This window comes from Pseudomassariella vexata (assembly GCF_002105095.1).
Source record: "Pseudomassariella vexata strain CBS 129021 chromosome Unknown BCR38scaffold_2, whole genome shotgun sequence".
In the NCBI taxonomy this organism is placed as follows: Eukaryota; Fungi; Ascomycota; class Sordariomycetes; order Amphisphaeriales; family Pseudomassariaceae; genus Pseudomassariella; species Pseudomassariella vexata.
In genome coordinates this window covers 2,071,503-2,098,984 of record NW_024467957.1, presented here as the reverse complement: position 1 = coordinate 2,098,984, position 27,482 = coordinate 2,071,503, and the positions used below count along the sequence as shown (strand labels likewise).

Below are 27,482 nucleotides of genomic sequence, written 5' to 3'. Positions count from 1 at the left end.
CTGTATTTATTTTTTGGTCATCCTTCTTGCCTAAACACTTTGAGATGATTTTATATTCACGTGTCGAACTGTTCGGATCATACATCGCACAATCAGCGCATATTCATATCTCTTGGCCCTTATCTCTCTGAGTATTGGTGTGTTGCGAACGGCCCTTGCAAAAAGCCTGAGGGACTATTCCGAGCACATGATGAATAGGTACTAGATGACCCTCACCAGATGCGCATCTCTGGTAGTGTCGATATAAGACCTGTGGGATATACATGTCTTGACATGGCAATGTTACTATGCGATTTCATAGCTTCAATGGTTCGTAACATGTGCTCCGGCTACGAGTCTGATCCTACTCGTCACCGGATGATTCATCATCCTGGTCCCTTGATCGCTTTTTGTTCTTTTTCGGATCTGGTTTGGGACCTTCCTCCTTCCGGACGAAGATGTAGCTTCGAGCAGCACGTTCTTCTCCCTTCCAGCCCCCTCCGACTTCGCCAGTCTTGCTCCTCACCACGCCAAGTGTCCTAGTATGATGATAACCCGGGTATGCGCTAGCCTGAAACTTGAAGCTACGCTCGACCTGCAACCCGCTGTGTCTGGCAAGATCGCGAATATTCCAGAGCGTGTACGGCTCGCCCTCGAAGAGTGTGACGATGATCGAACCACCGGGGGCGAGAGACAGCATCGCGCGGTTGAAGAACGACACAAGCATTTCTTGATTGTACCGCACCTGTCGATTGACGTCGGTGCTCTTGCCGCCAACATGCGGGAAGTTGAATATGATCCTGTCCATGTTACCAACAGTATCTCTGTCCTTCTTGACGCCGAACGGTCCCATCTTTGTAGCGTCTATATTATAGATAATTTTGCCATCCTCGGCCTCAATTCTGGCGATGTTTTCCTCGACGTGTGGATACTTTTCAGATAGCTCCTCGAGGCTCTTCTCCAGAACGGTGGCGGTGACATCGGCGCAGTAGTGGTGCTCGATGAGAGACGCGGCGAAACTCAGGTCGCCCTCGCCAACTAATAATATCTTGTCTTCGGGGGCGAAGGGGATTATGGGTTCGGAATGCTGCGCCTGTTGCCGGGCCGGCGTCGCACCCGAGGGCTTCTTCTTCGGGTTGGCATTGTTGGCGTTGGCACTGGAAGTCTTCACCTTGGGGCCGCTGTTCCCTGGCGGCTGCCGTGGTTTGGTTGGGTGTTGCGCCAATTTGCGCCGCTTCCCGCCCATTGTCACCACCTTCGCAACGATAAAGGTGTCACTACAAGGGCATGATCAGAAATAGGTTCCTGCCAGGACCTGCAATCAGGGACACGACGTTGGAAACTGTGCGTGCGTGTGGCCGGAAATGCAGTGATGTCGGCGGTTCGGAGTGTGAGACGATGTCGAGCTATAGCATCCAGTTCTTTGCAGCAACAACAAAAAAGTTAGGTCCCGCCTCGATGGAGCTGTCCGGGCGGCAAGGGCTGTTCGGGGGGCGGGCCAGGGAGCAACGGAGGCTAGTCTGCATTTAGAATTATGGACTGGCAGGGGTTCCAGGAGGCCACTGGAGATCTTCCTTCGTCTCACAGACCCTGGGTTGTAATTGGGACTTTTTGCAGGTCCTCGCATTGATGTATCGATACTTTACGGGGTTGTTCGGGGATCAAGTCTTGTTGTTACTCATGGGTCTGCCCACATGCGGCCTTTGTGATCGACAAGTGAACCAACAGACCATCCATCAATATTGCCAGCACCAACAGCATCAGATACTCAGCAGCACAATTTACTGCTTCTGGATATACAGACAATCGCCGAGTAAAGCCATGCATGTGCATTTTGAAGCCTAGCTCAGATTAAGCTGTGGTGTGCTCATGTTAGACGGTGTGCAATTTGCTGCAAAGACTGTATTTTAAGGAGGCGAGTTGTGTCGTCTACGTGTCAACAAAGGGCGGACAGGGAACGAAATGATGGATGCAAACATCGACTTCGGGGTTCTTTCATCTGATCGGGATACGTGATGCAATAAGCATCACCGGCCCAGCAAGGTCATGCCGTAGAATTACGAACACCCAAGTGTGATGCAGAGGTTGTCTTCGAGACTTTCTGTATCGCTTGGCACAACTCCACTTACAAGCCAAAAGGGTGATTGAGCAACTAAGTTGTGTTGCTACGAAGTACCTGGCTCTCTGGACGGCTTGGAGCTCACAGCCTGTAGGGTAGACTATCGGAGTGTCACTTGCTAAACCATCATCATGCATCAACTCAGGTGGCCAAGGGAAGGAAAATCCTATTAGTTAGGGTTCGTCACATTGAATACAAGAGTTGAAGTCGGCTTGTAGGCCTGTCAAGTCATAAGGCCGGCGTCTATTAATTGTCAGCTGCGTAAATAGTCAAGCAAGTACCGATACTTAAGTGGGGTCACGTGCGGTCGGCCTCTAAGGACCAATGAAAACTCACAACGATGCTGAAGCCGCAGTGACTTCCCAATCAGTCTGGCAGTGCTGTATTGTTCTCTGGATGAAGAAATTCTGGTGATGAGCTCAATTCATACCTGTTGTGCCTTTTGCCTACGACACCAAGAGCAATAGGAAACCCTAGAGCGAATCTTCACTGGCTTCTATTTCTCTGGTTTCCGTGGTCGCCATCCTCACCGTCAGCTGAAGCGAACAATAATTCGGACCAAACTTCCTTCCTCCGTCCGTTTCTTACTGCATTTCCTTCGCAGGATTGACTGACTGACAACACCTTTACTCTGACTCTCTCGCCACAACAACATCAAATAGCATCAACTCCGCACATTTTGTCATTCCCCAGCTACTCTGTGGCTTTCATCACATCTGCTTTTTCCATCAACATCCCCTGCCCTGCAAAATCTTCCTGACACCCGTCTCACCTACATGACGCTTCCAGAGGTCATTCAGCATGGATGATCAGCCCCAAGCAGCTGATTCACCTACTCCCAGTCCTGTTAGAGGAAGAGGTTTCGGCAGAGGCAAGATCCTTGCTGCTCGAGGCTTGAGCAAAAGAATGGCTCGCAAGCCCGCTCCCAAACGCGGTGGGCGCGGCAAAGGCCGCGGTCGTCATAAGACTTATGATGATCTGCGTGTCCAGGCCGCATACGAGCGTCAGAAGGAGCTGCGAGACCTCTACTCAGAAGTCACCTCCGCTGCAAAGCCAGCTCTGGAAAAGCTCGCGGAATACAGTATTAACCAAATGATTGAGGATCCTACTCATCACGAGGAGGTTGCCGAATTCAAAGAGGTTCAGCAACAATTGGACGAAAGACTCCAGCGTACCATCAACGACGCAAACTCAGTCCTCTCCAAAGAAATTGCCATAACGGAGAATCAGCGCCACCTAGACCTCTCTTTCACCGAGAATTCATACCACGCAAGTCTTTCTGGCCTCTTCCTGTTCAATTAGGTGCTGCCGTTCAAATCTACTAACACCTGCCACAGGACGGGTTCAATTACGTGACAGAAGACTTCTACGCTGGGGCTCTCAACCGCACCAGCATCCTTGCCGAACTCCGCCGTGAATGTGTAGGTGTCGATGTAAGCCCACCCGGTATCGTTGTACCCGTATTTGATTGTGTTGACTTTTTTTTAGATACCCGATTGTAGGTATTGGTATGTCGAGCAGCCTGATGAAGTCGCCACGAGCCAGGGTCCCCACGTTGTGTTTCGTAACGGCGTGGAAGTGCCTGAACCGAGCCGCCTTCCGGACTATAAGACTTCCAACATCCGAACCCAGGTCCGAAAGCCCAGAACTGGTCCCAAACGTAAGACAGACGATCTACCAGATGGTCAGCTGGATTCCAAGAAGCATACAGCCGCTGGCTCTGCACTTGGACAAGGCAGTAGACTCGGTCTTGCCCGTGATGATGTTGACATTAAGGGTGACGGCGCATTAACTCCTCGGCCTCGTCACATCGGCGGTCTTCTCTCCGCGGAGACCGAGCTTGACGCTGAACGCGAGTCGAATGCTCCGTCGCCTTCGCCCGCCGAGGAGGACCAGTCACCGGAATCCGACCAGAAGCGCGAGTCCGTCTCCAAGAAGGACTTGCCCGACCTACCTGCTGGAGCTTCGGAGCCTGACGCGCATGGTGTAAGAACCGTCTCCAAGCGTGGTCCCAAGGCCAACAACCGCATCATTGTCCCGCCCCAGTTTGAGTTCGACGATGAGGATATCGGGTTCCGCGATTCAACCAATGATTCGAGTAGGAAGGCGACGAAAACAACAAGAGGGAAGTTGCTCAACAAGCCAAATTCACGCAGCTGGCATCTCGATGCCACCATTGCCTACTATAATGTCTTCGATTATGAAGAGGGCGACCTTGATCCGGATATCGTCAAGAAGCACAACCTTCATCCGCAGTACGGATTCTTCCTTCCGGATTCCGTCAACGAGTCTGAAACTGCCAAGGACCTTGTCGACGGTACGAGGCCTATCGTCGTTGTCACGCCAAACGGTAGCACTCTTATGGCATCTCGCTCAGTCAGAGCTAAGGTAATGGACGAAGCTCTCGAGTGCGATTCCAAGAAGGAGCAGCTGGCCTGTATCCTCGAGCAATTCACAGACATGACACATATTTCTGTCGACGAAATCACCACAGAGGAAATGCGCGATAGGGAACGCGCTATTGAGAAACTTGCTACCGAGCCATTGGAGGAAGAGCCTTCGGCAGTATACACACCCTCAACAGAGGGTTCCGACTGGAAGGCCGCCTTGATCGCACCTGCTAACATCAGTTCCCGTGAGGACGAGATTATTGCGGCGGATAACATGTCCAGTATACTCAAGGCCGCTGCGGCTATCGACGCCGAGCCGGTAGAAGCAGCCGTAGCAGATCGCCCGCAGCCGCCTGTCTCTAGCCAACGGGCGTCGCGGCCCTACGACGCTGTGCGGGATGTCTTTGCCTCGCATCCTTCCCCCACGCCTAGCTCTTCGACCCCAGCGCCTCCCCACGTCGTCGACACCATAGGGCTTTCTGTACTCGCTGACGTATCCGAAACACACGATTTATTTCGGAGCCATGTCGGAAGCCAGATTGAGAGCAGCTACACAGAACCGGCGTCGATGATAGACCCACGACTACTGGGTGGTGCTCAACAAGGACCTGCTGCTGCCGCGCCGTCTAACAACGCCTTCTTACAGACAGCACTCAACCACCCCGGTCAGGCCTCCTTTGCACACATTGCGCCGGCACCTCCCGCCAATGCCGATACCCGCCCCCAAACACCAGGAGCCCGTGTTCCATTCACAGTACAGGGCAATTCCAAGGATAATCAACTGCTGCCGCCCTTGCGGCCTTCGTCTGGAAGGCGAGATAAGGCCCCTTCGATGGAGGTATCGCAAGGTCCGCCTGGACCACCACCACAACATGCACAGCAACAGCCTCCTCCTGCCCCGCCCGCTTCTGTTCCACCTCAGGAATTTGGTTCACCTCGAGGCATGCTGCAGACGAACACAGGCAGTTTCTATCCTCCTGCTCCGCACCGTCCCTTTCACCAGAGCTACTCCGTCCATGAACAAGGCCCTATGATGCCGATGTCGATGCAACAGGGGTCCCAAATACCACAGGTTCCTCACATGCAACCGCTTCCCTCAATGCAACAAGGTCCTCCAGTGCAACAGGGACCTCCTATGTCTGGCCCAGGTCCAGTCATGATGCATAACCCGCCTACCCCGTCTCTGACTCCTTATCCAGCACTCTCACCCCCGATGCAAACTCAACCACAGCTGGCACCAATGCCTCCACAGATGGGTCCGTCGCCTCCGCTTCCTTCTCAGGGGCCTCCATCTGTAGCACTATCACCTCCTGCCCACACCCCTCGACACAGAGCTTCGATTCCGTCCAACGGTCAGAACTCGGGTAAATACCGCAAGATTGCCGCGGCGCCGATTCCTCACAACCGACCATGGCCATCCAACGGAGGGTCAGAACTGCGCCTCTCAAACTATGATCCCAAGGGAGCTATCAAGGACTATGTGGCGAGTGAGCCTGCTCCGCGTAGTGGCCCTACCACGATCAGGGGTTGGTCAGTCAACAACGTAAACAAGGGTCGGAATAGGGCCAAGAAGGAGGGCTCGGCTGAGGAGACAGAATCCCCCAAGTAGGCTCACGTTCCTGGACATGGACCAAATGATAGGCCCAAATCAGTTTCAACCTTGGGCAACTCTGTTTTCACATGTCGTGATTCAGCCCCTAATAAGAATTGAGTAGTCAAATTCAGATCGACCCAAATACCTATAATTGCCCCTTCCTCAGCAATTTTACCCAGCGTTTCTTACACATTTGGCATCATCCTGTTGCCTCTTTGAGACACTGGTATGTGCTGGACTTCACTCAGCTCAAAAAAAGGCATTGCATGGATGGATGGAGGAGGGCGTCGGAGGTTCATTTGCCATATTATTTGATTTTAGTTTGTTTGAATAAAGTGGCATCACACAGCGAACCGGCACTTGGATGGATGAGAGTTTTCTCAACATCAATTAGATAGATGCAGTCTTATACTGCCACAGAACTTTTGATTTAATACACACACACACATACACACACACACCCAATTCCATTCCGTGGCGATAAAGTGAACATCGTTTCTAAACATATCTTATGTGCTTGCCGGAGGGAGAGGGGGTTCTGCAATGGTCACCATGTTGCCATTGTGACAATACAAAAATCTTGCACGTGGACGATCTGGATATGCTCTTGACAGACGTCTGTTTTGCATAGGCGGTTGTTTTCAATACTGCCTTCCTCTACTTCGTCTCGTGAACATACTCTAGGTAGACTTGTCCAGTCGATACTCTACTGTGGTCACCCAACATGAATGATTAAACATTTGGTTTTCTGCTTGGGTGGTCTGCAATTTTCATGCAGAATATGCCTTTCCGCTTTTCCTTCGATATTTGTATTACCCTTAGGGTTTACTAATTATTTTTACTGTTTCTCTGGTCCCCTTGCTCTTATCTTTCCTTTGCTTGTTCTGAATATGTGAATTCTTCCACATTCCCTGTCCCTGTTCTGTTATTGACATACCGCGTGAGCAAGAGTTCGACCTAAACTTGGCCACAGGCAAGAGACGATATGAAGGACGTACTCAACTGGGGCGTAGAAATCATTACTGATCCATGCAGAATATTCTTTGTGGAGCTGCTTGAATCTTTCATACCGATGCATTGCTTGATGGTTGATTTCCATCCTCTATTCAAGTTGATAAGGGGCGTTCGGGTCGTCAAAGCAAGACCAAACGACAACTCCCCCACGTACGAACCCTGTAACATTTGGCCTAGTTACAGGTCATGAAACCCGGATTGTTGGCTATCCTCACAAAGTTTTATACAACTTTTGGCAATGCTATATTTAACGTGAGGTACTGAAAATCAAGTACAGACAATACCTCATACGACGTTGGCCATTGGCTGAGACCAACATCGCACAGAGGTCTGCTTGCCTATAGATTAGTGGAATGTTAGAATAATTGGGAGTGATAAAGAAGCCCTGCTGCAGTGTTTCACTGCGGAATCCTTGACAGCATCTACACAAGTCTGGCCTGGTGAATCAGGTTATGAACTGTGTCATTGATTATCCTACTGTCCAGCCGGCTTTTTTTCCCTCCACCAAGAAATGCTATGGATAGCGAGGCAAACGTTGCACCCAATGTGCATGAGGATATCAGTCCACCGCAGCTTATTTGTTTTCCAAAAGTCGCCAACCAATCAGAACCCTAGGCAGATTATGGTTGACGTTGGTCCACGAGTGCCTTTCCAAGGTCTCCTTAACAAACGCTCCCTGTTTCTCTCCTGTCCTTAACCGCCATTTGGGTACGCCCTGCTAGCCTAGATGGTAGTGTTGGGAATTTGTGAGAATTGATGATACATGGCTGGGTCGACTGCAGGCTGCGGCACATTGGCGGCCATTGGGATATTCATATCCAATTGCGCTCTTCCTAGGTTGACCTGGGGGTGCAGCGGGTACATCTCTGCCTGCATCGTGTTGCCATCAAAGACAACCATGTTTTGGATGGGCTGTTGGTTTTGGCCCAGAACATTGATAACGTCCTGTGCGAGTTGGCCGCCCAAGATGGCTGTGACGGGAGCGATCTCGCTACCAATGTTCTGAAGGAAGCTCCGTAGGAACTCCGAACGGAGCGTTTCCGTAGGGAGGCCAAGAACCTGGTGACAGTGAGTTGCACTCTTGGTGAAGAATTCAAGATCCTGCCGGTTATGGCCTGGGTTCCGGTTCTGTAGCGTCTGAAAGCCCCACAGGGCACGCAGGCAGGAGAGCGCAGGCGTGACTGCCTTAAGCCGGCGCTTAGCGTTCTGGTATTCGGCCGGAAGAAGGCTTGTATCCGACGCAAGATCCCAAGTCGAGTACAGCTCTCGTTTTGTGACCATTTCGATGGTCTTGTCGCCTTCCTTCTTGGTCTTAACGTCAATGACACTGCGGGTTCTGGTTTCTTGGCCAATCTTCGTGGCCACATTTCCCTTGGTACGCTGGAGCACGTAGTCATGCTCAATCAGATCGCAGAATATGTAACCGTAGAAACCATGCGAGGCAGCCGCGTAGAATTGCTTTCCGTGCAGCCGGGTTGCCGTGTTTATGAAGGCCAGTGTAGTGGGATTGAGATCTGTGGCAATGATGATGTCGAATGCATTAAAGTACGATGCACCTTTGGCCATGATGCTCCCCGGATCTGCAAAAACTTGCACACGGGGGTTCAGTTTTCTGATGTTGACGCTCGCCGCCTGGGCGCGATTTTGGCCAATATGCTCCTGTGAGAGAAAGAATTGGGCACCCAAGTCACCTTCCGTGACGATCTGGTCGTCCACGACGGTGAGCGAGCCGATGCCAGCGAGGACCAAATTCTTGGCGATTTCGTTGGCAAGCGCCTTCATCGTGATGAGGAGGACATTGGCGCTCTGAATTCTCTTCTGTGCTTTCATCCCCCAGAGGCGGATCTGACGGTCGTACAACGCGATTTCGTCTGAGACTGTCGTGAGTGGCGGATAAAACAAACATGAGCTGAAAACTGACCTGCACTGATGTCTTTTCCATGGGCAAGCTGCGGAGGAACAGCGCCGTTGAGGTTCATGATGTGCTGATTAGACATCATCATGATGCTTGAGTTAGGAAAGACATCGTTGGCACCGAGGACTCCGTGTAGGCCAGCCATGGTGGCATCTTGGCTGGGAAGCATGAGACCGCCATCATGCGGGACGTGCATGCCCATGCCCGTTTCACTGTTAGAACCCACGGGTTGGTGCTCTGGGACTATGATGCCGCCATCTTGTGTGGGCTGCTCAGGCATTGTGGCCGGGCTATCATTCTCTGTCACTTGCTGCACTGGCGGTGCGGCGGTATGGTCTTGCTGTTCCATTTTTGCTGTCGACGGCGCAGGGGGCTGTTCCAAGGTTGACAAGAGAGGTGGTGGATACTAGGTGAAAGTTGAGATCTAAAATTCGAGGACTCTAAAGGTGCCAGTAACACTGGGCAGTCACGAGAAGTCGCGGTTCATGGATAGATTGGATACGCCAAGATCAAGACGTAGCTTTCGTGAAGTAGATGAGCAGGCCGATTTCCGAAGATCACCGGTCGGGAGATCCAGGTAGTCGACGGATGGACACCAGTCACCACTTAAGGCAGTTCCGATTGTAAGACCAACCGTTCGACGCCTGATGAGATGGTAAGGCCTCAACTGGATAATTGGGGAGGAAGATCGCTTAGGTAGGAGATACGAGATGCAGATGTGATCGATCAGCCTGCCCTCGCCCTCGTCGCCCAGGATTTATTAGATTGTTAAATTGCGTACGGTTTTGTTTGCAATGAGATGAGGCTCAAGTCCAGCGCGCAAAACAGACTGACACTGTTTCGTTTAGCGCGACGCTGGGCGCGTATGACAGGGCTACGGGACAAGCATCGAAAATTATAAGGTAACCGCGTCTAGAGGGGTTCGCGCACGAGTTTAATGGGTACCTAAGCTTCTCAGAAAATCCGGCCAGTCTTAGTAGGCAGAGAAGGCCCAGTCATGTACTCGCTAGCAATAAACCATATGGGCAGTTCCAGGCTTTGTAGGCAAAATAGTGATGCCTGCAAGCAGTAACGAACCTGCGACTGGCCCCGCGGCGGAGACCTGGAAAGCCACAAACCCCAAGCCATTTGACCAAATTGAGAGCGATGATCGCTAACTACGTCCCACTTGGTTTGCTGCAACGACCAACGTCTGCTTTCTGGTCGATTGACAATATCCCTACCTCGTCGTATCGAATCGTCACTGCACTGCACTCTATTATCCTGCCGCGGTACTCCTGACGGCCTTCCGAAGTGGTCGATCTATCCAGGGTTGCTGCAAATCTTGAAGTAGAAAAGGACTCTATCGTGGCAGCAACGCAAACGCCTTGTCTTTTGTCGACGGGTCGCTCCATGGTCAGTTCAAGTGAACCCTAGCATGTCACTGCCGCCCCTTGTCTGGTAGGATGGTCTAGTCAATGCTGAAAGGCTTCCCGTACTGGTTCTTGCAACTACCCAGCGAGAGAAGTACAATCACTAACCAGGTCTATCACCGCAACAGTCTGGAAATCAATCTGAGCGCTCGTCCTCTGATCCACCTCCGTATCGCTCGGCAGATGAGATTGTGCGCTCCATACTCGATGACCAAGCTTCTTCGGCTTCGGATATCAGTCCCTCTGGCGAGTTATACCGAGCGATCGAAAGATTCCACGCCAACGCCCATCGCCGACCAGGCCTGCTTAGTAGCGCAAGACGAGATTTGATACGGAACCATCTGAATCGGTGGGCCTCGGCGTCTCGCTCCTCATCTCGCAACAGCATGTCTTCTGAATCCAACTCCGGCTCAGAGCCTCATCGTAGATTCTCAAGAGAACCCCAAACTACGAACCCATCTAGTGCTACTGCATCCGGAGCCCCGTCTCTGCCTCCTCTGCGTTCACTGAACACGGCTCGACGCTCAAATATGCCAGCCTCAGGCGCATCAAGTGCATCAGGACGTCACACCCGATCTCGTGCTTCCGAACGATACTCGGATCGAAATCGCAGTGCTACTTCCAGCCAGGCAGGTGCAGGTGCAGGTGCTGGTGCTGGTGCTGGTCCTGGTGCAAATACCCACATAGAGCATTCCGACTATCTGATGCAGATGATGCTACTAGAACAACAGCAAATTCGACGTATGAGAGCAGCGCGACTTGACACTTCGAGGGAGCAGCATCAGATGGATGAAGCCAACGCCCAGCGGCAATTAGAGGATGCAAATAGTCAACTCCGCGCTCTTTTGGACTTCACGCACACCCCACCGCATCCGTACTCAGAGCTGTCCTTCCCGTCACCACCACTGCAAGCTCAAGAACCCAATGAGGAGAGTCGCCGGTTCAAGCGGCGGAAACTAGACTCGGATCGTCTGTCTAATGGCTTCAAGGGGTTTAGCTACGGCAAATACGGACAGGTTGAGCCGGGTCAATTGAAGATGGAGATCGTCACCTGCGATGGAGGCATCTTCTCAGATGACAATGGACACGCTGCGGAAAATATCCTGAAGAACGACTCAAGTGTCTATTGTACAAAAGGCCCTCGATGCAATATTGTGTTACGGCACCAAGGGGCCACAGTGTTCACCTTGAAAGAGTTGGTCATCAAAGCACCCCGGTCGAATTACACATCGCCTGTACAGGAGGGAATGGTGTTCATTTCCATGAACTCGGATGAACTGTTGGCTCGAACGACCCAGTACCAGATCCAATATATACCTCCAAGAAACTCGCGACGGCGCGTGGAGCGGGAGACGCAGCCGTTGGCACCAATTGTATCCACTCGACACAATGACGATGGGAGTACTATGACGGGGTCTCAGGTTAGAGCCCGTCGGTTGTATAATATTGGCATGGACGATGAGGATAACGACTCTCGAGTCGCCCAGATTCCTTCTGAGTTTGCGAGCACCCCGCCACCTTTCCAGGTTACGACGGAGTGTAGCGATGACGAAGACGACGCGACATACGGAGGAGATTGGCGTGCGCCGAATAGAATCGGGTCGCTGCCATTTGAGGGTGATAGTAGCGACGACGGAGGCAACCTGGATGATTTTGGCTTGAGCGGTTCGGAATACCGGTTGCGGCGCCATCGAAACCGTGCGGACATTGCCCTTGCAGAGGCTGCTGAATCTGCCCAGGCTGCTTCGCAAGAAGCTTTGCGAGCCGGCGGAGGTGAAATGCTGGCACCTCATGCGAGATTCTTCATCGAGAGTCACAAGAGCAAATGCACCATCAAGTTCGACCCGCCAGTGTCGGGCAGATTCATCCTTTTGAAGCTATGGAGTCGACAGCGTGACCTCTCCGACAACGTTGACATCCAAGCTGTGGTAGCGAAGGGGTTCGCTGGTCCGAGATACTTCCCTGCTGTGGAGCTACGGTGATGTTGGAACATGGCCAACAAAATGTTCGTTTGCATGCATTATGACTATATATGATGGCGTCTCGGAACACTGGGGGTGGATGTTATACCCGAGTATGAAGTGGGTGCGCAGGAGCTGTTCCTGCGTCGACAGGCGCATGCCTGGGGGCCCTTTAGATAGTTGGGTTTTTCTAATGAATCATATGCGGATTGGTCTTGCTTCATGGCAGTTGTGATTGGGTTATCTTCAAATTCTGTTTCGCGCTTAATGGGTAGTTGAGGCTGTTCCATGCATGCTCAGTATGATGCCATAATGAACAATCGGTTGGTGTCGCCAACGCGAGGTAATCATCGGGTCGCTAGACGCCGGGCAGCCGAAGGTACCTCAGATCCCTATCGAAGTATACGCCAACGTCGTATGATGGGGTTTGCTCGGCCTCTGTTGTGTAGTCTCTTACAAAGGCAAACGAATAGAATTGGCAACGCTCCAGGCAAGCTTTAGGAGTTCACAGAGTCATTTTTGGGGTGGCGATGCAGCATATTGAGTCATCACTGCTGGGCAGATACTGAACCAGTCGAGGGTAGTGACATCGGAATGTACTTGCTTACCCTGTTCAAGTAGGCGCAGGCAAAAAGTGGTGGAAAATTGCCCCACCACACGACTTGATACCAATTCCTACAAAAGCTCGCTGCATTCAACATCATTGAATCGGATTGAACTACAATCAGCAGTTTTTCGTAAATAGTCTTGATACCCTATACCACGCGATCTCTTAATTCCCCGCGACTACCACCAACCGTCCCCTACCTCGCAAACAAGTCGTACCAAGCAAGACGACATCATGGCGGTGCGTGCGCAGTTCGAGAACTCCAACGAGTAAGCCCCACCTCTGGACCCTTGAGCCGAGAAGAGGCACGGCAGGACTAATAAGTTGACTGAAAGGGTCGGTGTCTTTGCGACTTTAACCAACTCATATGCCTTGACTGCAGTAGGCGCCAGCGAGAACTTCTACAGGTATGTTTGGTACTTACCTGACCAGGCTAGGACGCCTGCCAGACCTGGAGCGCAAAGTTTCCGGTCATACGGCGCGAGACTGATATAGGCTGTTTCGCAGTGTCTTTGAAGCAGAGCTGCAAGATGTTATTCCCATTTGCCGGACGACCATCGCAGGCACACGCATCATCGGGCGGTTAACAACGGGGTGAGCTTTCCCACACTGCCATCTACTACCACGCCTTTCTTCCCCAGCCCGACTGACTAAAATTCCGCCCGTCACAGAAACCGCAAGGGCCTGCTCGTGCCCACATCAACAACAGACCAAGAGCTGCAACATTTACGCAATTCTCTACCCGACGAAATTCGCATTCAGCGCATCGAGGAGCGCCTGTCAGCCCTCGGCAACGTCATCGTTGCCAATGACCACATCGCCTTGATCCACCCGGACCTGGAGCGCGAAACGGAGGAAATCATCGCCGACGTGCTGGGTGTCGAGGTATTCAGGCAGACTATCGCCGACAATGTGTTAGTGGGTAGCTACATGTCGCTGAGCAATCAAGGTGGCCTCGTCCACCCCAAGACGAGTATACAGGACCAGGATGAGCTGAGCAGTCTGCTTCAAGTGCCCCTCGTGGCTGGCAGCGTGAATCGCGGCAGCAATGTTGTGGGAGCGGGCATGGTGGTCAATGACTGGATGGCCGTTACAGGTCTGGACACCACTGCGACCGAGCTTAGTGTGATCGAGAGTGTGTTCAGACTGGGCGAGGGCGCGGCCCCAGGCAACATTAGCGGCAGCATGAAGGATACCATGGTAGAGAGTTTCTACTAGAGGAGCTGAGCTGCGAGACGAGATGAAGGCGAGTACGGTGTGGGTAGGGCAAGGATTCTCGAGTACTTTGGCTCGGGCTTTGTGCCGTGCGGATGTACGTGCCCTTGATGGCCGTGGCCAATGGAGGATGGCTTTATTTATGCGGCGCTGAGGCTCAGGCCCGTGATGATGGGCCCAGCCGGAGAAAATAGTGATATATGAGAATCGAGCTTCCAGGTCGCCCCTCAATTATTGAAAGCCTGTCGTCGAAGATCACCCATTACTGGTTGTATCTGTGACTGCTAGTATATGAATGAAATTCAACGCATCGCCGTCGCCATCGAGTCAGACTACCATAAAAACTACGTACGCTGGATTAAGGATTCTGTTCTGAATCATCTCAAAATAATAAGCGTGTCTACACGCGCAGGTGCAGTTCCTGAATCCATCTACTCTTCTTTTTCTCCTATTTTTTCACATATTCTATTGTTCTTTATATTGGCTATGCATATTTCATACTAGCTGAATTGGCCGTCCGCATGGTCACGGTGGATGATGCCTTCTGGAGTGAACTGCTGCTTACTGTACATGTCAACCGTTAAAAGAGGTGACTTTGCACGGGAGCGGCGTGGTCCCGAGAAGGGTGATATTTCGAAAGACTAACCCAGAATATGCCCGGCAAGTGAAGCACACAAAACTGCCTCAAGCCTTTACGGTTGAGCAGCTCTATATATTGCCGGAAGTTGCAGAAACGGCGATTGTGTTGGGTGTGCCATGCCGAAAAAGGGAGAGGCCTAATGTTGGTGATGATGAGCTTGACCATCACGTCTTTATGTCAATTTCAATAACCGCCATCTTTCCGCCACTTACCAACCGGCTATCGGACGAATTAGTGTCATAAGGACGACACGTGTTCGTCCTAGACACCCACGGGGAAGGGAGGAGAAGAAGGACCACACGCTCGAGTTAAAGGCATAAATAATCCCGCGACCGCTTTTACTAGTTTGTAAATTTGTCAATTTCATACTCACGTACACCTCTTGTCAGTGTGAGCCCACCAGTTCAGCTACAGCACGCCCCTGGGGATTGTTAGAGTCTGGCGGGGACATTGTAACCTTTTTAACACGGGAGGTCGCTGCAGGAGCGGGAGACAGGCAAAGTCTCAATATCATAACATGAGGTCGACTGGGCGGCAGGATCAGAGGTTATGGCGCCAGTGTCAAAAACCCAGTAACGGTATCTCAGATACAATTGTTATTTGCGGGACTGTACGGGTACTAGCATTTTGGCTACATACGAAGGCTTCATACGAAGGTGTCGAAGAGAAGTATAGGTGAAGAGGCCCAAACCGCACAGGGGCCCTAAAGTACCCGAAGTGTACCTCACCATGACCTCCGGCTACCACTTCCACATTATCTAACAAACTGGTGCTGACAACTGGTTCGAGTTCTAGGGGCATCGTGGTCCGTAGGATGTTGAGCTGCGGACTGGACTGGAAGCGTATCCGAGCGTCTTCTGATCGAACATATCACTGTTAGAATTGGACATAACCAGGTGGTTCTGGGCGTGGGTGTTGCTAACATATTGTGGTGTCACGAAACCACTTATCCTGGGCATTTTATATTTTATGGGAAATATCGATCTCAATAGTCTCCAATCCGCTTATTATATCGAGTGTTTGGTGAAGTTGGCGGATAGTTGTACGTTCGTTGTCGGGTTCGATACAAGTCAGTAGTACCCCTGAATGAACATTTATAACAACCCGTTCCGACCAAAGTGCTTCCGGGTGCATCCACGATTTTCTTACGTTAATGTCGCGAGTATGCTGACTTGTAAACCTAGAACCTTGACGAAGCATGCAATGTTCTCATACAGGTGATAAGCCGACGTCTTTGACTCCCAAATCACCTCAGGATGGTTGGTGATGATGCATGGCTAGGCTGCATACGCTGGGCCGTCCTTCACACGACTCGAGCTCGTATGCTGAATGAGAGCCAAACCTACGGAGAATTTGACGCTTCCAATTAAATGAAGGATGACCATTGATAATTGAGTATGTGCTCACTAAATCTGTAGCGAAGCTGGCATACACTTCAACATAGCTCACGAATCCATGCTCGAGAGTGACCCGTTAGCTCTCTATGCCCAAACCTCGAGAAGGACGTCCGATGTTAGTGTAGAGATCGCTAAGGAAATAAGTATGCGGCAGCCAGAAGATCTGAAGACGTCCCAGATCGTCAGGACTTCTTGGCCTTGCTAATGCCTTGTGGAAGACTGACACTGCAGAACCAGAACCAGAACACAACGCTGGGTGGCTTTGAAGATCCCATACCGAGGTCTGCGGCCGATTCGGGACTCCTATATACAATGTGTCGATTATGAAGAGCCTTCTGGAAACAGCACGGAAATGCAAACAAGCCCGTAGACTGGCTTCGTCAATGGTCTTGTACATATTTCATGCAGCCCATTACGATCTGGTTGCTCTCCGGAATTGGCTGCCATAATGAAATGGGCTTCACCGACTGTTTCTGACCTTTCCACTACGCGTGAACCTACTGACTGGGAAACCTCGCCAATAAACTAGAGGCCTAGCAGTACACAAGTTCCATGGATAGGAAAACAGAGTAGTGCTTGGTGTGTATCTCCGAGGCCGCGGGTAAATTGTCGCGTCCTCATTGTCGAGTGTAACCTGCAGCTCCGTTCGTGCCGAGGCACTTGATCGGATGCTCTGTTCCACCCATCCAAACCATGCTGACCTCAAAATACGATTTTCGATTTCGGCAGGGGAGAAAGGGCCGAGCTGATTAGGTCTCCATTTGGTAAATGAGACAATGTCGCTTGCCAATGATGCTTTTTTTTGCCCCGGACAAACTAGACCCATCAACACCGGCTCCTCAATAGTCCAAGACCGCAGGCATTAGTGGCCCAGGATATCTGGATGCAACATTATTCTGCACAGAACTTACATATCACTCAAGCAATTATACTCAAGTACAGTGTAGTAGTTAGTAAGTTCTCTCGGGGCGAATGGAACAACTGCGAAAAACCTTAGGGTTTGCTCACTTTATACTTGCGCTACAGAAATGGCGATGTTGCACTCTCGAGTTTTGATCGTTAACACTGTCATGAGTTGGCGACCCGTTGCACAAATTCGGAATGCAAAGTGGGCTAGAATGAACCAGAATGGGGAAGTCATCGACAACCTTCACCGGACCACCGTGGTTGAAGGGCTAGCCCCAGCCATAGAGCAAAATGTTGAGATCCACTATTACTCAAACCAATCTAGTCATTCGCTCTGCCTTGGAACAAGCAGAAGATAGGATCACAGTCCTTTGCAACTTGACACAAGTACCAAGGTTAAATAGTATCAACACGATTCCAACTCGGCTTAACTCAGGAACTTCAAGCCTCACAACAACAGGTTGGCAGAGCTCCAGCTTGCCCAGCACGCAGCTAAAAGTAACCACACCACCAAGTCCAAGCATCCCTGGCATCACCAGCAGCTTTATCTGAACGCCCCTGCAACCGAGGGCCCCGCCTTTGGGTTTCTCAACGCGCAAGCCCCTCGCAGAGGCCAGACTGCTGTCACTGCACGACGCTGCATTGTGCATATCGGCACAAGGGTTCCATCTGGTCGCGCAAACCGTTCGAATCACAGCAGCTCAAGCGAAGTGCGCTTTGCCCTTCTGAGGTGGTGTTGTTTATGCAAACCAGCAAGAGTTCGCAACAAGTGGGCCTTTAAAAGCGCATGTTATTGGCGTCTGTATCGGCTCTGTGGACTTGGAAAGTACCTAGCGTTGGGCGACTACAACACGGCCTTTTGTTATTCAAAGACTGCCTAAACCGCAGTCTTCGATTTGGGGAATGAGAAGATACCATCCACATTCTACCATCTTCAGCTGCGGTTGACTCTGAAACGTCAAACAACTTAAAAGGCGGCCATACCCTTGAACCCCGACCCGAATCCCAGATCCTTTGCCAAAAAGAGCCGTCTCTCCACATTTGCTGGAGCCAGGTCGAGGGATTACCATTGTTCCTCCCCGAGTCAAATCATAATCGCAATGCTAACAAGGGCTGAGGCTCCACGCAAACCCGTTCAGGGGGCCAGAACCGGTTTGGAAACCGATGAATCCTCGTACGTTGGAGGCGGAGTGTTTGGCAACGACGACTATCTCGAGCCGGCGTTGACATTCGAGCCTGCCGAGGAGGGACCATCACATTACCACTCGCCAACTACGGACCATCGATCTACCTTTTTGCCTTATCAACAACAACAACATCGTCGGCAACAGACAGCACCAGACTTGTCGCGCTTGCGTATCAACACTTCATCACAACCGTCTAGTAGAAGGCATTCGAGGCACTCGTCAGAAATGGCACTTACAGGCGATGGACGTAGCCGCCGGCGGCAGGATAATTCAAATGGCATGTTCGTCGGCTGGCTAGGCGGCACCTCTACGCCTCCTTCCCAAGAGGATGCTTCACCCGAGACTACACCTAAATCCAAACAAGAAATAGCAAACATGGATTCGACCACGCCGAAGAGCACATCGATTACGCAGTCGCGCTTCGGTTTCCTGTCGGCGCTCACAACGCGGTTAACCAGCCAGTCACCCGTCACTCCCCTCTCTGAAGAAGAGATACTCAATCTCAACGTTGAAGCGGCTCTGTACCCGTCGATGTCACCCTCCGAACGCGATACCTTTTCCCCAGCAGCCTACAAGAATCTCCAAATAAACGCAACTGGTCTCGTTCTCAAGATGCAGAGCGCCTACCGCGAGCGCACCACCGCCTTCCAGGAAATACAAGCCGAACGCTCAGTCGAAAAAGAAGAGGCAGAGGAGATCAACATGCGGGTCGAGAGTCTAAAGATGCAACTCGAACACATGGCCAGCAAAGCCGCGGAGCAAGAGCAGGCCATGCAACAATTGATGCGGGAGCTCAAAGCCGAGAAGAAGGCCCGCATCGAGGAACGTCTCACGCGCGAAAAGCTCCTAGCCGAAGGACCCATAGTGAACGAGGACTTGGGCGTCGACGAAGCTGAGCGCCAAAAGTGGAGAAAGTCTGGGCTCACCGTCAAATCCGATGTTAGCTTCGACACAGACGAGGAGAGCGCCGAAAGCGAGAGCGTCTTCTCCCGCAGCCGCAGTCCGACCATCATGACGAGTGCGAGGGAGAGCACCATCGATCTGCCCACTGTCCAGCCTGGAAAGACTGCCAGTATGGAAGCCACGCCCAAGTCTAAGACGGCCAAGGAGATGACCACATTTCAGAAATTGTTTAAAGGCATATCCGGAGACACCACGAAAGACGATGGAGGTCTTGGAGCGGACGGGTGCAAGAATTGCCGGGGACGGGACTCGAGTGTTGCTTGGGATACTGTTAGCCTGCTTAGAGATGAGAATCGGGGGCTGAAGCATCGAGTCGCGGATTTGGAGGTGGCTGTTGACGGCGCTTTAGATGTGGTTAACGGTATTGGGTTATGATTTACGGGAGGCAGAGGCATCAGTTGCGAAGCATATAGCCAGAAATTTCAGATGATAATCGTGAGTGCACATTTATCACAAAACACACTTCGTAGCTTTGTCGGTTTCCATCGCTCGGATAAAAGTGGTTGCACTTTCAAGACGATTGGGCCTCCTTCTGATTTCAAAAATCACGTCGTGCTATGGAGGAACGGTGTAGTATTATAGCTCAGGGAGGAGTTTGTGCCGCCTAGCAAAGTTTTCTATCCCCATGTCGATACAAAGTAACAACGTCAAGAATCCTCATGCTATTAAAACATGAATGGCAGTGCCACTTTCATCTGACTACTCATTAGCCTACCCGAGATTACAGCATTGCGTTCATCGCGTGGAAGTCAGCCTCGGAGCGCATAAGTCGCAATAAGCTACAACACATCTTCGGGTGTTTTTGGAGCCGAAGGTGGCGGATTTCACTGGCTCGTACCCGGTCTTCTCGAAGCGCCTGGAAGGTTGTAACAGGCCTAGGCAACAGAAGTTGCAAGAGTTCGGACAGTCGAGCTTAGCAATTCCCAGATGAGGATTGCCCCCTCCTCTCATGATATCGACAGCAAAATGCTGTGATCCTTGCCACGTACCCAGGAACTTCTTTCCACGGCTCAGATGGTAGAAGGCAGTCTTTGTGCAGACTCTCATAAGATAGTCATGCAGCGGCTTGGCACCGCTGCTTATGTCGTCGTGGCGGTAGAACAGTGAGGATGCTTCGCAGAACTCATCAGGTAGCTTCTCAAAGCTAGACGGGCTGGGCTTGGCTGGAGACGCCACGTCTAGAGGCAATTCATAGTACTATCGTGGATTTGCAGTGTGCCGTCCTGCCTAGCGCTAGCGGACTTCCTTCCAGAGGATGGCCCTGAGCAGATTCCAGGTTTGGTCGCCGCCTCGGACTTCCACGTCGGTGTAAAGCGTGTTCGGCAGGAGCTTAGCGGACCCATAGAACACGCCACTGGAGAGATGCGGAACGTGATTGCCGTGTTGGGTTACGTATCTTCGCCAGGTTTGCTCAGAGGTACGACATTGATGAAAAAATTACAAATGTCCGAGGAATTCAGTGGCTTCTACGGGAAGATCTAGAGTGGCGTGGAGCTTTCAAAAGGAAGGTGGGACAATTACAGGCTGTGCCCGAGAACTTGTTTATAGGGTTGGATGACTGACTGGCTGAGGTAAATTAAATAGGTAGACAAGTAGCTGTATCCCTCATGGCAGACTGCGGAGAGCCAAAACAGTTAGGTTTTCTAAAGGAAACAGACCTTGCAGACCAGATGCATGATCTCAGCTCTCAAATCAACATACCCATAATCCCTCAGAAGCCAACCTGGCGGACTGCTGCCAGGGACCACATACATAGTGAAACAAGTGGTGCGAGGCAAGCTTTTGCCTCAGAGCAAACACCAAGAAAGTACACCCTCCCCATTGTGCCCCTCTCCTCTGCGCTGACCCCTCCAAAAATCTACCACTCGTCACATTCAGAATGCGAAAGTTAGTTCTTGTGACTATTCTGTATGAACCTGAGCCTTCGTGGCCAACCTACATCCAGTCGAATCCATGGATGCCATGATATATGTACATTGTCCCTTCGCCATCGCCCGATGCCGTCCATCAAGCCCCATTCAGTGGTGTTCCTCGCCATGGCCCTCTGAGTGGTGCTCGTCCTTTAGGAACAGGTACTCATAGCCGCAGTAGGCCGCAAATGCTACCGTCGCGATGCCCAGCCCAGGGAAGCCGCCCTTGAAACGATTCCATCGTGTGAATTCTCCCTCGTACCGCCACGCCTCACTGCCGTTGGGTCAGTCCTGAGTCGTTGTAGTTTGTTCCGCAACCAATTGGTAGACAGATGGGTCGAAGGGCAACTCACGCTCGCTCCCAGGGGTCATATCTGGGCTGGCCAGCTGCTTGTGCGAACTTTCGAGGGTCGAAGCCGGTGATGTTTGGCTTCGGGCCGCGGGCGGCTCGTAGTAACCTAGAGCCGGTGCGATCGGTTAGTCATATTTCGACAACATTGATGACACAATTGAGCGCTGTAACCGTACCTCGTTGCATGCATGGTGAATTGCCGACCTTATGCACAACAATTGCTGTCCAGCAGAAGGCAAATATGTGTCGGGACGTCTCTTGCGCGACAGCTCTCGTTGGTTAGATGTCGTTTGGAGCTCGCTGCACTGATGAGGTCAATTGGACTCGGCTGATAAGTATTTCCGGGAGCCGAGGAAGTGCATACCTCCATTTCAACTTCAACGCCCAACTGGAAAGGCCAATCCCTTATTCTCCTTCCGGTGACGGGATGACCACACTGATAAGTTTGCAAATTGGCCGGACTGAGAGATGTTTTCTGTTCCTATTGGGCATGTTGCATGGGATCTGGTTGTTCTTGCCTGGATTGACGACATCATTCAATGTTGTTCACATTCCAACCTCCCACTGTAACGGATACCCCCAACATAGACAAAAATACGCCTTTTTCTAAAATTTGTCAAATTTCCCGTGTGGCTCGAAACCAGGTTCATTTCAGTGTCATATTCTGTTCGAAAACTGTTCTGATAATCAGAATTAAGCAGGCAGCTAGGCCATCCATCATCCATCCACACCCATCCACACCTCGGCCAATCTATCATAGGTCTGTCATTGCCATCAGTGTCAATGTGATCATGGTTGCGAGATCTCGCACCGTAATTACGACTGTGACGTAGCACATACCAATAGACCTATCCTACATCAAGAATCACGCACAAAGGGATATCAATATCAAGGCATGCCCTTGTTGAACCCAGTGTACCATACGTCAACAATAAAATCTCACTAAATTACTCCAAATAGGCGTAGACCAGTTTGGAGACGTCGATTCTACATCCAGGAAGCCTAAAACAGTGGGAAACTATTCGGATAACGAAGAGTACTTGTCGCATTGCTAAGACCAAGCAAAAGCGTGAGGTACTTGAGTACTTTACCAGTACATGTGTGGGCCATACGGGCAAGAGAGCTGCATTGGTGATGATGGTGGGCCTAACTCCCCGGAATCTACAGCTACGGAAGGGCCGTCTATGGGCGGTTGGCCCAATTGCTGAACACAGCACAAAGTCGGTGTGCCTGGGGTACGCAACAACATGGCTAAGGTATAGCCAAGTTGAGTAGACTACAGTTGAGGTGACCATAGGCCCCCCAGCTCAGCCGACCAGCGTCCCACTTTACCGAATAATTAAGGGGCAATCTTTATATAACCCGACTATGTTCACGACCACACTTTTTCTTTTTCAATCCGTGTTTGTAGTTGAGGTGACCATAGACCGCCCTAGTTCAGCCGACCAATCCCCCCAGTTGAATTACTATTTATGGGGCGCTCCTAATATAAGCCGACCATGGTCGGTTTATTTCACCGACTTGTTACGAATCTACGATTCTAACCAACGCAACAGGCCCGATGGCAGGCCCAGTGGATACAGGACAAAGAAGGAGGGGAAAGTCACACAGGAGTGGCTAGCTGCAGGAGGAGCCAGCTAGTGCAAGGATCACAAGCCACGTGACTTACAAGGGTGGATCATTTGGATATGAAATGATCCAACATATCCAGTTAGGACCAATAGTATCCATGAAGGATCTAATGGCCCCAGTTATCAGTGAAGGAGGGAATAGATATATAAGGGACAGGATTCCCAGGCATTCAATAGATAGACAGTCTCTACTTCAGTGATCAATCTAAGCATCAATCTAACACATTGGTGAGGCAAACTGCTTTGACGACTCTATTCCCAATTACCCTACTTGAATACTTCAGTTACCCCAAAGCACTATACTCCATACGTCAGACCCCGATATTATTGCTTGAGGACTCCGCAGCAGGACTTACTTACTAGCACAAACCCTTACAGACTCTTTAGTGGTTTACGCAGCTAGACTATTTGATGCGTGCACCTAGGGGGGAGGATGCTATAATGCAGCAGTGCGCAACGTTATAGTATCTAATTGAATGGGATTCACCTAACCAGTGGGTCCCCCTACCTTTTCGTATCACTATTAGAGGTTTCGTTACACGACTATACTTATCCTTTTTAAATTCGTAGAGATTTTTCGTAGTAACTCTAGCCTAAATATAATAAAATCATTCTATAATTAGTTCTAAATCGATTCTTAATCGAGTCTACGATATTGTCACGACCTGGGTTGCATCGCATTGGTATAGACCTCGATTAGGTGCTATCGACGAAGATTCTACTCTAAGGAGCGAAGGAAAGAAGATGACAACTTAGGTTTGAGGGAGCGCGACTAAGTCATCCACGCTTGGCGGGGCTCCTACAAGGGTTATGATTGGCTTCCCATCTGACACTGCCACGGCAGGTGTTCCAGCTGTAAGTCACCTGGTTGTAGTGAGTCTGCGAGGGTTGACCGTCACAGATATCACACGTTTCACAATATAATAGTTGTGAAGGTCAACCCTCGCAGACTCACTACAACCAGGTGACTTACAGCTGGAACACCTGCCGTGGCAGTGTCAGATGGGAAGCCAATCATAACCCTTGTAGGAGCCCCGCCAAGCGTGGATGACTTAGTCGCGCTCCCTCAAACCTAAGTTGTCATCTTCTTTCCTTCGCTCCTTAGAGTAGAATCTTCGTCGATAGCACCTAATCGAGGTCTATACCAATGCGATGCAACCCAGGTCGTGACACTGAGCTCCTTTTCCTTCACCGCCAGATATCCCATCCTTTCTCATTGATACGTGACCCCATGGGGGTTACCCTACAGCGATAGATAAGATAGATAAGATAATATAAGAGCTATAAAAGAGCTCTGCCAGGCCAGAATAGCTGACCTGGCCATCCTTTCCCAATACAACAATTCACACCCCATATGCACTCGCATCACAGATTATTACTAGCGAAAGTAAAATGGAGTTAGAATTAGAATTCAGATTCGATTCTATAGTTAGCTAGATCCAGTTTCAAGGATTTTTCAACTAATAAGAGTGGAGGAAATACTTACCCCACTATGGTAACCTGGACCCAATATTTGGACATCACGTGAAGTCACGGTCGGCTCAACTGCGAGGTCCTACGTAGTAGTCACCTTAACTACAACCGCATGCAGAGAACAGAGAGCTCATGCCGCTGGCCAATCACATCCACACAGACGTGCAGGTGGGGTCCATTTAAGGTTTGACACTCGGCTGAAAGTAATTCCTGTTCCTGAAGTACCGATGCCCGATTCTCTCAATTTAAGCAACTTTGGAACTTGGGGTATTGTTACAAGCAAACAATTGAAAAGATTCGATGCTGCTTAGAATAGAAGTAATATTTCCTGTTGCAAGGTTATCATGGCTACTTAAACAAGTAATTGACCGTAGAAGCTGTTCTTTGAGCTACAGTGCAACGACCGGTGAATTCCAAAGAAGTTGGTGAATGTAGCAGGTGGCCCGTGTAATTCTAGACTTCAGCAAGGCTGGCGGGGCTTCGACACGACATCTTTCGACATCGCAGTACAAAGTCGCCGACCACAGCATTTTTCATCTCATCCACTTGGCGAGTATTCATTACTTAGCTGTATTGCAGTACCACTGTCGGCGACATCCAACTTCCTTGCGGCCCGAAAAGTGGATTCAATCGAACATCACGACCTATCACCGGCAAAACCAGACATCGGGCTTCATCTGGCGACGAAGACGGAAACGCTTAGCATTCGGCGCGCTGCCCCATGACGACCGATCGAACCGCGCAGATCCGTATCTCCCACATCACATGAAGCATGCCTCCAGCTAGGTTCGGCGGTGGGCCGCCGCCCTCCATGTCGCCCTATCCCCATCAATTCAACAATCATCAATCCCACCAGCCGCCCTCGCTTGCGACCCAAGGCTACCTGGGCAATTCACAGATGAGCCCTTTCAGCCCTGCGAATGGACTGGCCGGCTTGGGTGCTGGCTTTGGGGACCAGACTGGCTTAGCGAGTCATGCTGCTCGGATGGGATTTGCCCATGGCGCACAGTTGCAACAGCAGCAACAGCAACATCCACACCAGCAATCCCATGGCTTGGGAGGCGAGCATACTGCCAGGTCTGCAGGTCAAAATAAGGGACGAATACGGGATGTATGGAAACACAACCTCAACGAAGAGATTGCCATTCTCCGGGAATTGATCGACGAATACTCTTTTGTTGCCATGGTCAGTCACGGTCCGAAGACGAAGCACCGTACTTGCTGACAAGCCTAACAGGACACCGAATTCCCTGGTATTGTAGGGCGGCCCATGGGAAACTTTCTTGACAAGAGCGATTATCACTACCAGACGCTCCGAGTAAATGTGGATATGCTCAAGATCATCCAAGTAGGCATTGCCATCTTCAATGATAAGGGCGAGACTCCTCCTGCAAGGCCATCTGCCGATTCGGCCGACGTCAGTCCGACTGTAAGAAAGTACCTCGCAACTCACGGGTCACTACCGTATGCATGGCAGTTCAATTTCCACTTCGATATTAAGGAGGATATGGCAAATCAGAGCTCGATCGAGTCATTGCAGCAAGCAGGCATAGACTTTGAGAAACTGGAGCGTGACGGCATCGACCCGAATGCCTTTGCCGCCCTGATGACCACGTCTGGTCTTGTCAGCTTCGAGGAGGTCAAATGGCTGTCTTTCCACGGAGGATATGATTTCGGCTACTTCACAAAGTGTCTCATGGATGAGGAGCTGCCCAATGATGGCACTAGGTTTGACTCATTGATGAAGATATGGTTCCCTACGACATACGACGTGAAGCATCTCCTCAAATATGCCATCAAACTGCACAGCAATGGGCGTCTCCCGTCAACAGATCCTTCGGTGCCGGAAATTCTGCAGAAATTCGAGATAAAATCTGGTTTAGAAGCCGCAGCCGAAACTTTCAAAATCAAGCGAGTGGGCGCAGCACACCAGGCGGGATCGGACAGTCTTCTAACAGGCAAGATCTTCTTCTCCTTGCGCGAGAAGATCTTTAACGGTACCATTCCCGACGACCAGATCGGAAAGACATGGGGTCTGTCCGTGGGAGTTAGTATGCCCGGCATGGTGATGTACGGAGCTTACAACCCGCCCGCCTTCGCAACCGATAACAAGGAGAACACTCCTACGAACGAAACGGGTGCGAACGGCAATGGACCTAGCACTCCCTCAACCGCTAGCGTCAGTCTGGCCATGACACCGGCGGCAGCTCAGTCTCACAATACGAATGGAAACGGAAATGGAAATGGAAACAACTTCGCGCCAATGACTCCAGGGGGTGGAGGGGGCGTACTCGGATCCTTCTTCCAAGGAAGGAATTAGGCGTAACGCGAGTGCTATCTTCTCTTTGTCCAGCGAAACTTTTGCAAGGAACGATTGTATTGTAGTATTATGACACAGGCGGCGAAGCGAATTGAGGCTATGGAATAAACGTTGATTCCATCGTGACGTACATCATAGAGAGCATGTCGTTATGAAACATTGTGTAAGTAAGAATTGATATTTCGCATTGCTGTACAAAATAGAGCTAGCATTTGGCTCTTCACGAAACCGTTAGCATAGACTGTAATTATCCTGTGATTTGGCTGTCAAGTTACGTTAAGTAAGCAGGCATCTCCCTCCTTTACATACCAAAGTCAGGTGAACGGGCTTGGAGTCAGCAGGAGGGAAACGATTTGGAGAAGTAAATGAAGGCCGCCAATCATAATGCACGAAATGTAATGATTGGCTTTCGAAAGATGAAATGCTTGTGTGGTGAGCGCTGCCCCAGCGGTCAGAGAGCTACTCTATGCCTAATTTCAACCGAAGCGCCGTTCATG

The 27,482-nt window shown here is 50.8% G+C and overlaps 8 protein-coding genes across 8 annotated transcripts; 5 read left to right on the top strand and 3 right to left on the bottom strand.

The window, feature by feature from the left end:
- Positions 1-16: 16 nt before the first annotated feature.
- Positions 17-1,405, bottom strand: BCR38DRAFT_420957 (uncharacterized protein). Its single transcript, XM_040859411.1, has one exon. The coding sequence runs from the start codon at positions 1,223-1,225 to the stop codon at positions 344-346; it is 882 nt and encodes a 293-aa protein (XP_040720031.1). The 5' UTR covers positions 1,226-1,405; the 3' UTR covers positions 17-343.
- A 1,327-nt stretch (positions 1,406-2,732) lies between these two features.
- Positions 2,733-6,537, top strand: BCR38DRAFT_99239 (uncharacterized protein). The gene is made up of 3 exons (XM_040865838.1): positions 2,733-3,367; positions 3,436-3,531; positions 3,587-6,537. Exons 1-3 carry the CDS (start codon positions 2,900-2,902, stop codon positions 6,095-6,097), a joined length of 3,075 nt encoding a protein of 1,024 aa, XP_040720030.1. The 5' UTR covers positions 2,733-2,899; the 3' UTR covers positions 6,098-6,537.
- Positions 6,538-7,330: 793 nt separating this feature from the next.
- On the bottom strand, positions 7,331-9,800 carry BCR38DRAFT_361630 (uncharacterized protein). Its single transcript, XM_040857172.1, has 2 exons — positions 9,018-9,800; positions 7,331-8,967 (listed from the first exon to the last, which is right to left on the bottom strand). Exons 1-2 carry the CDS (start codon positions 9,358-9,360, stop codon positions 7,820-7,822), a joined length of 1,491 nt encoding a protein of 496 aa, XP_040720029.1. The 5' UTR covers positions 9,361-9,800; the 3' UTR covers positions 7,331-7,819.
- Positions 9,801-10,134: 334 nt separating this feature from the next.
- On the top strand, positions 10,135-12,670 carry BCR38DRAFT_420953 (uncharacterized protein). Its single transcript, XM_040859410.1, has 2 exons — positions 10,135-10,406; positions 10,552-12,670. Exons 1-2 carry the CDS (start codon positions 10,404-10,406, stop codon positions 12,403-12,405), a joined length of 1,857 nt encoding a protein of 618 aa, XP_040720028.1. The 5' UTR covers positions 10,135-10,403; the 3' UTR covers positions 12,406-12,670.
- A 383-nt stretch (positions 12,671-13,053) lies between these two features.
- BCR38DRAFT_420949 (uncharacterized protein) lies at positions 13,054-14,653 on the top strand. The gene is made up of 4 exons (XM_040859409.1): positions 13,054-13,260; positions 13,327-13,398; positions 13,499-13,585; positions 13,663-14,653. Exons 1-4 carry the CDS (start codon positions 13,226-13,228, stop codon positions 14,207-14,209), a joined length of 741 nt encoding a protein of 246 aa, XP_040720027.1. The 5' UTR covers positions 13,054-13,225; the 3' UTR covers positions 14,210-14,653.
- A 4,058-nt stretch (positions 14,654-18,711) lies between these two features.
- On the top strand, positions 18,712-19,674 carry BCR38DRAFT_334064 (uncharacterized protein; the record flags this gene model as incomplete). The annotated part of the gene is made up of 1 exon (XM_040855279.1): positions 18,712-19,674. One exon carries the CDS (start codon positions 18,712-18,714, stop codon positions 19,672-19,674), a length of 963 nt encoding a protein of 320 aa, XP_040720026.1.
- Positions 19,675-21,317: 1,643 nt separating this feature from the next.
- Positions 21,318-21,751, bottom strand: BCR38DRAFT_481225 (NADH-ubiquinone oxidoreductase B12 subunit family-domain-containing protein; the record flags this gene model as incomplete). The annotated part of the gene is made up of 3 exons (XM_040863358.1): positions 21,318-21,483; positions 21,563-21,667; positions 21,738-21,751. The coding sequence occupies 3 exons, from the start codon at positions 21,749-21,751 to the stop codon at positions 21,318-21,320; spliced, it is 285 nt and encodes a 94-aa protein (XP_040720025.1).
- Positions 21,752-25,437: 3,686 nt separating this feature from the next.
- On the top strand, positions 25,438-26,985 carry BCR38DRAFT_481224 (ribonuclease H-like domain-containing protein; the record flags this gene model as incomplete). The annotated part of the gene is made up of 2 exons (XM_040863357.1): positions 25,438-25,851; positions 25,903-26,985. The coding sequence occupies 2 exons, from the start codon at positions 25,438-25,440 to the stop codon at positions 26,983-26,985; spliced, it is 1,497 nt and encodes a 498-aa protein (XP_040720024.1).
- Between the last annotated feature and the right edge of the window lie 497 nt (positions 26,986-27,482).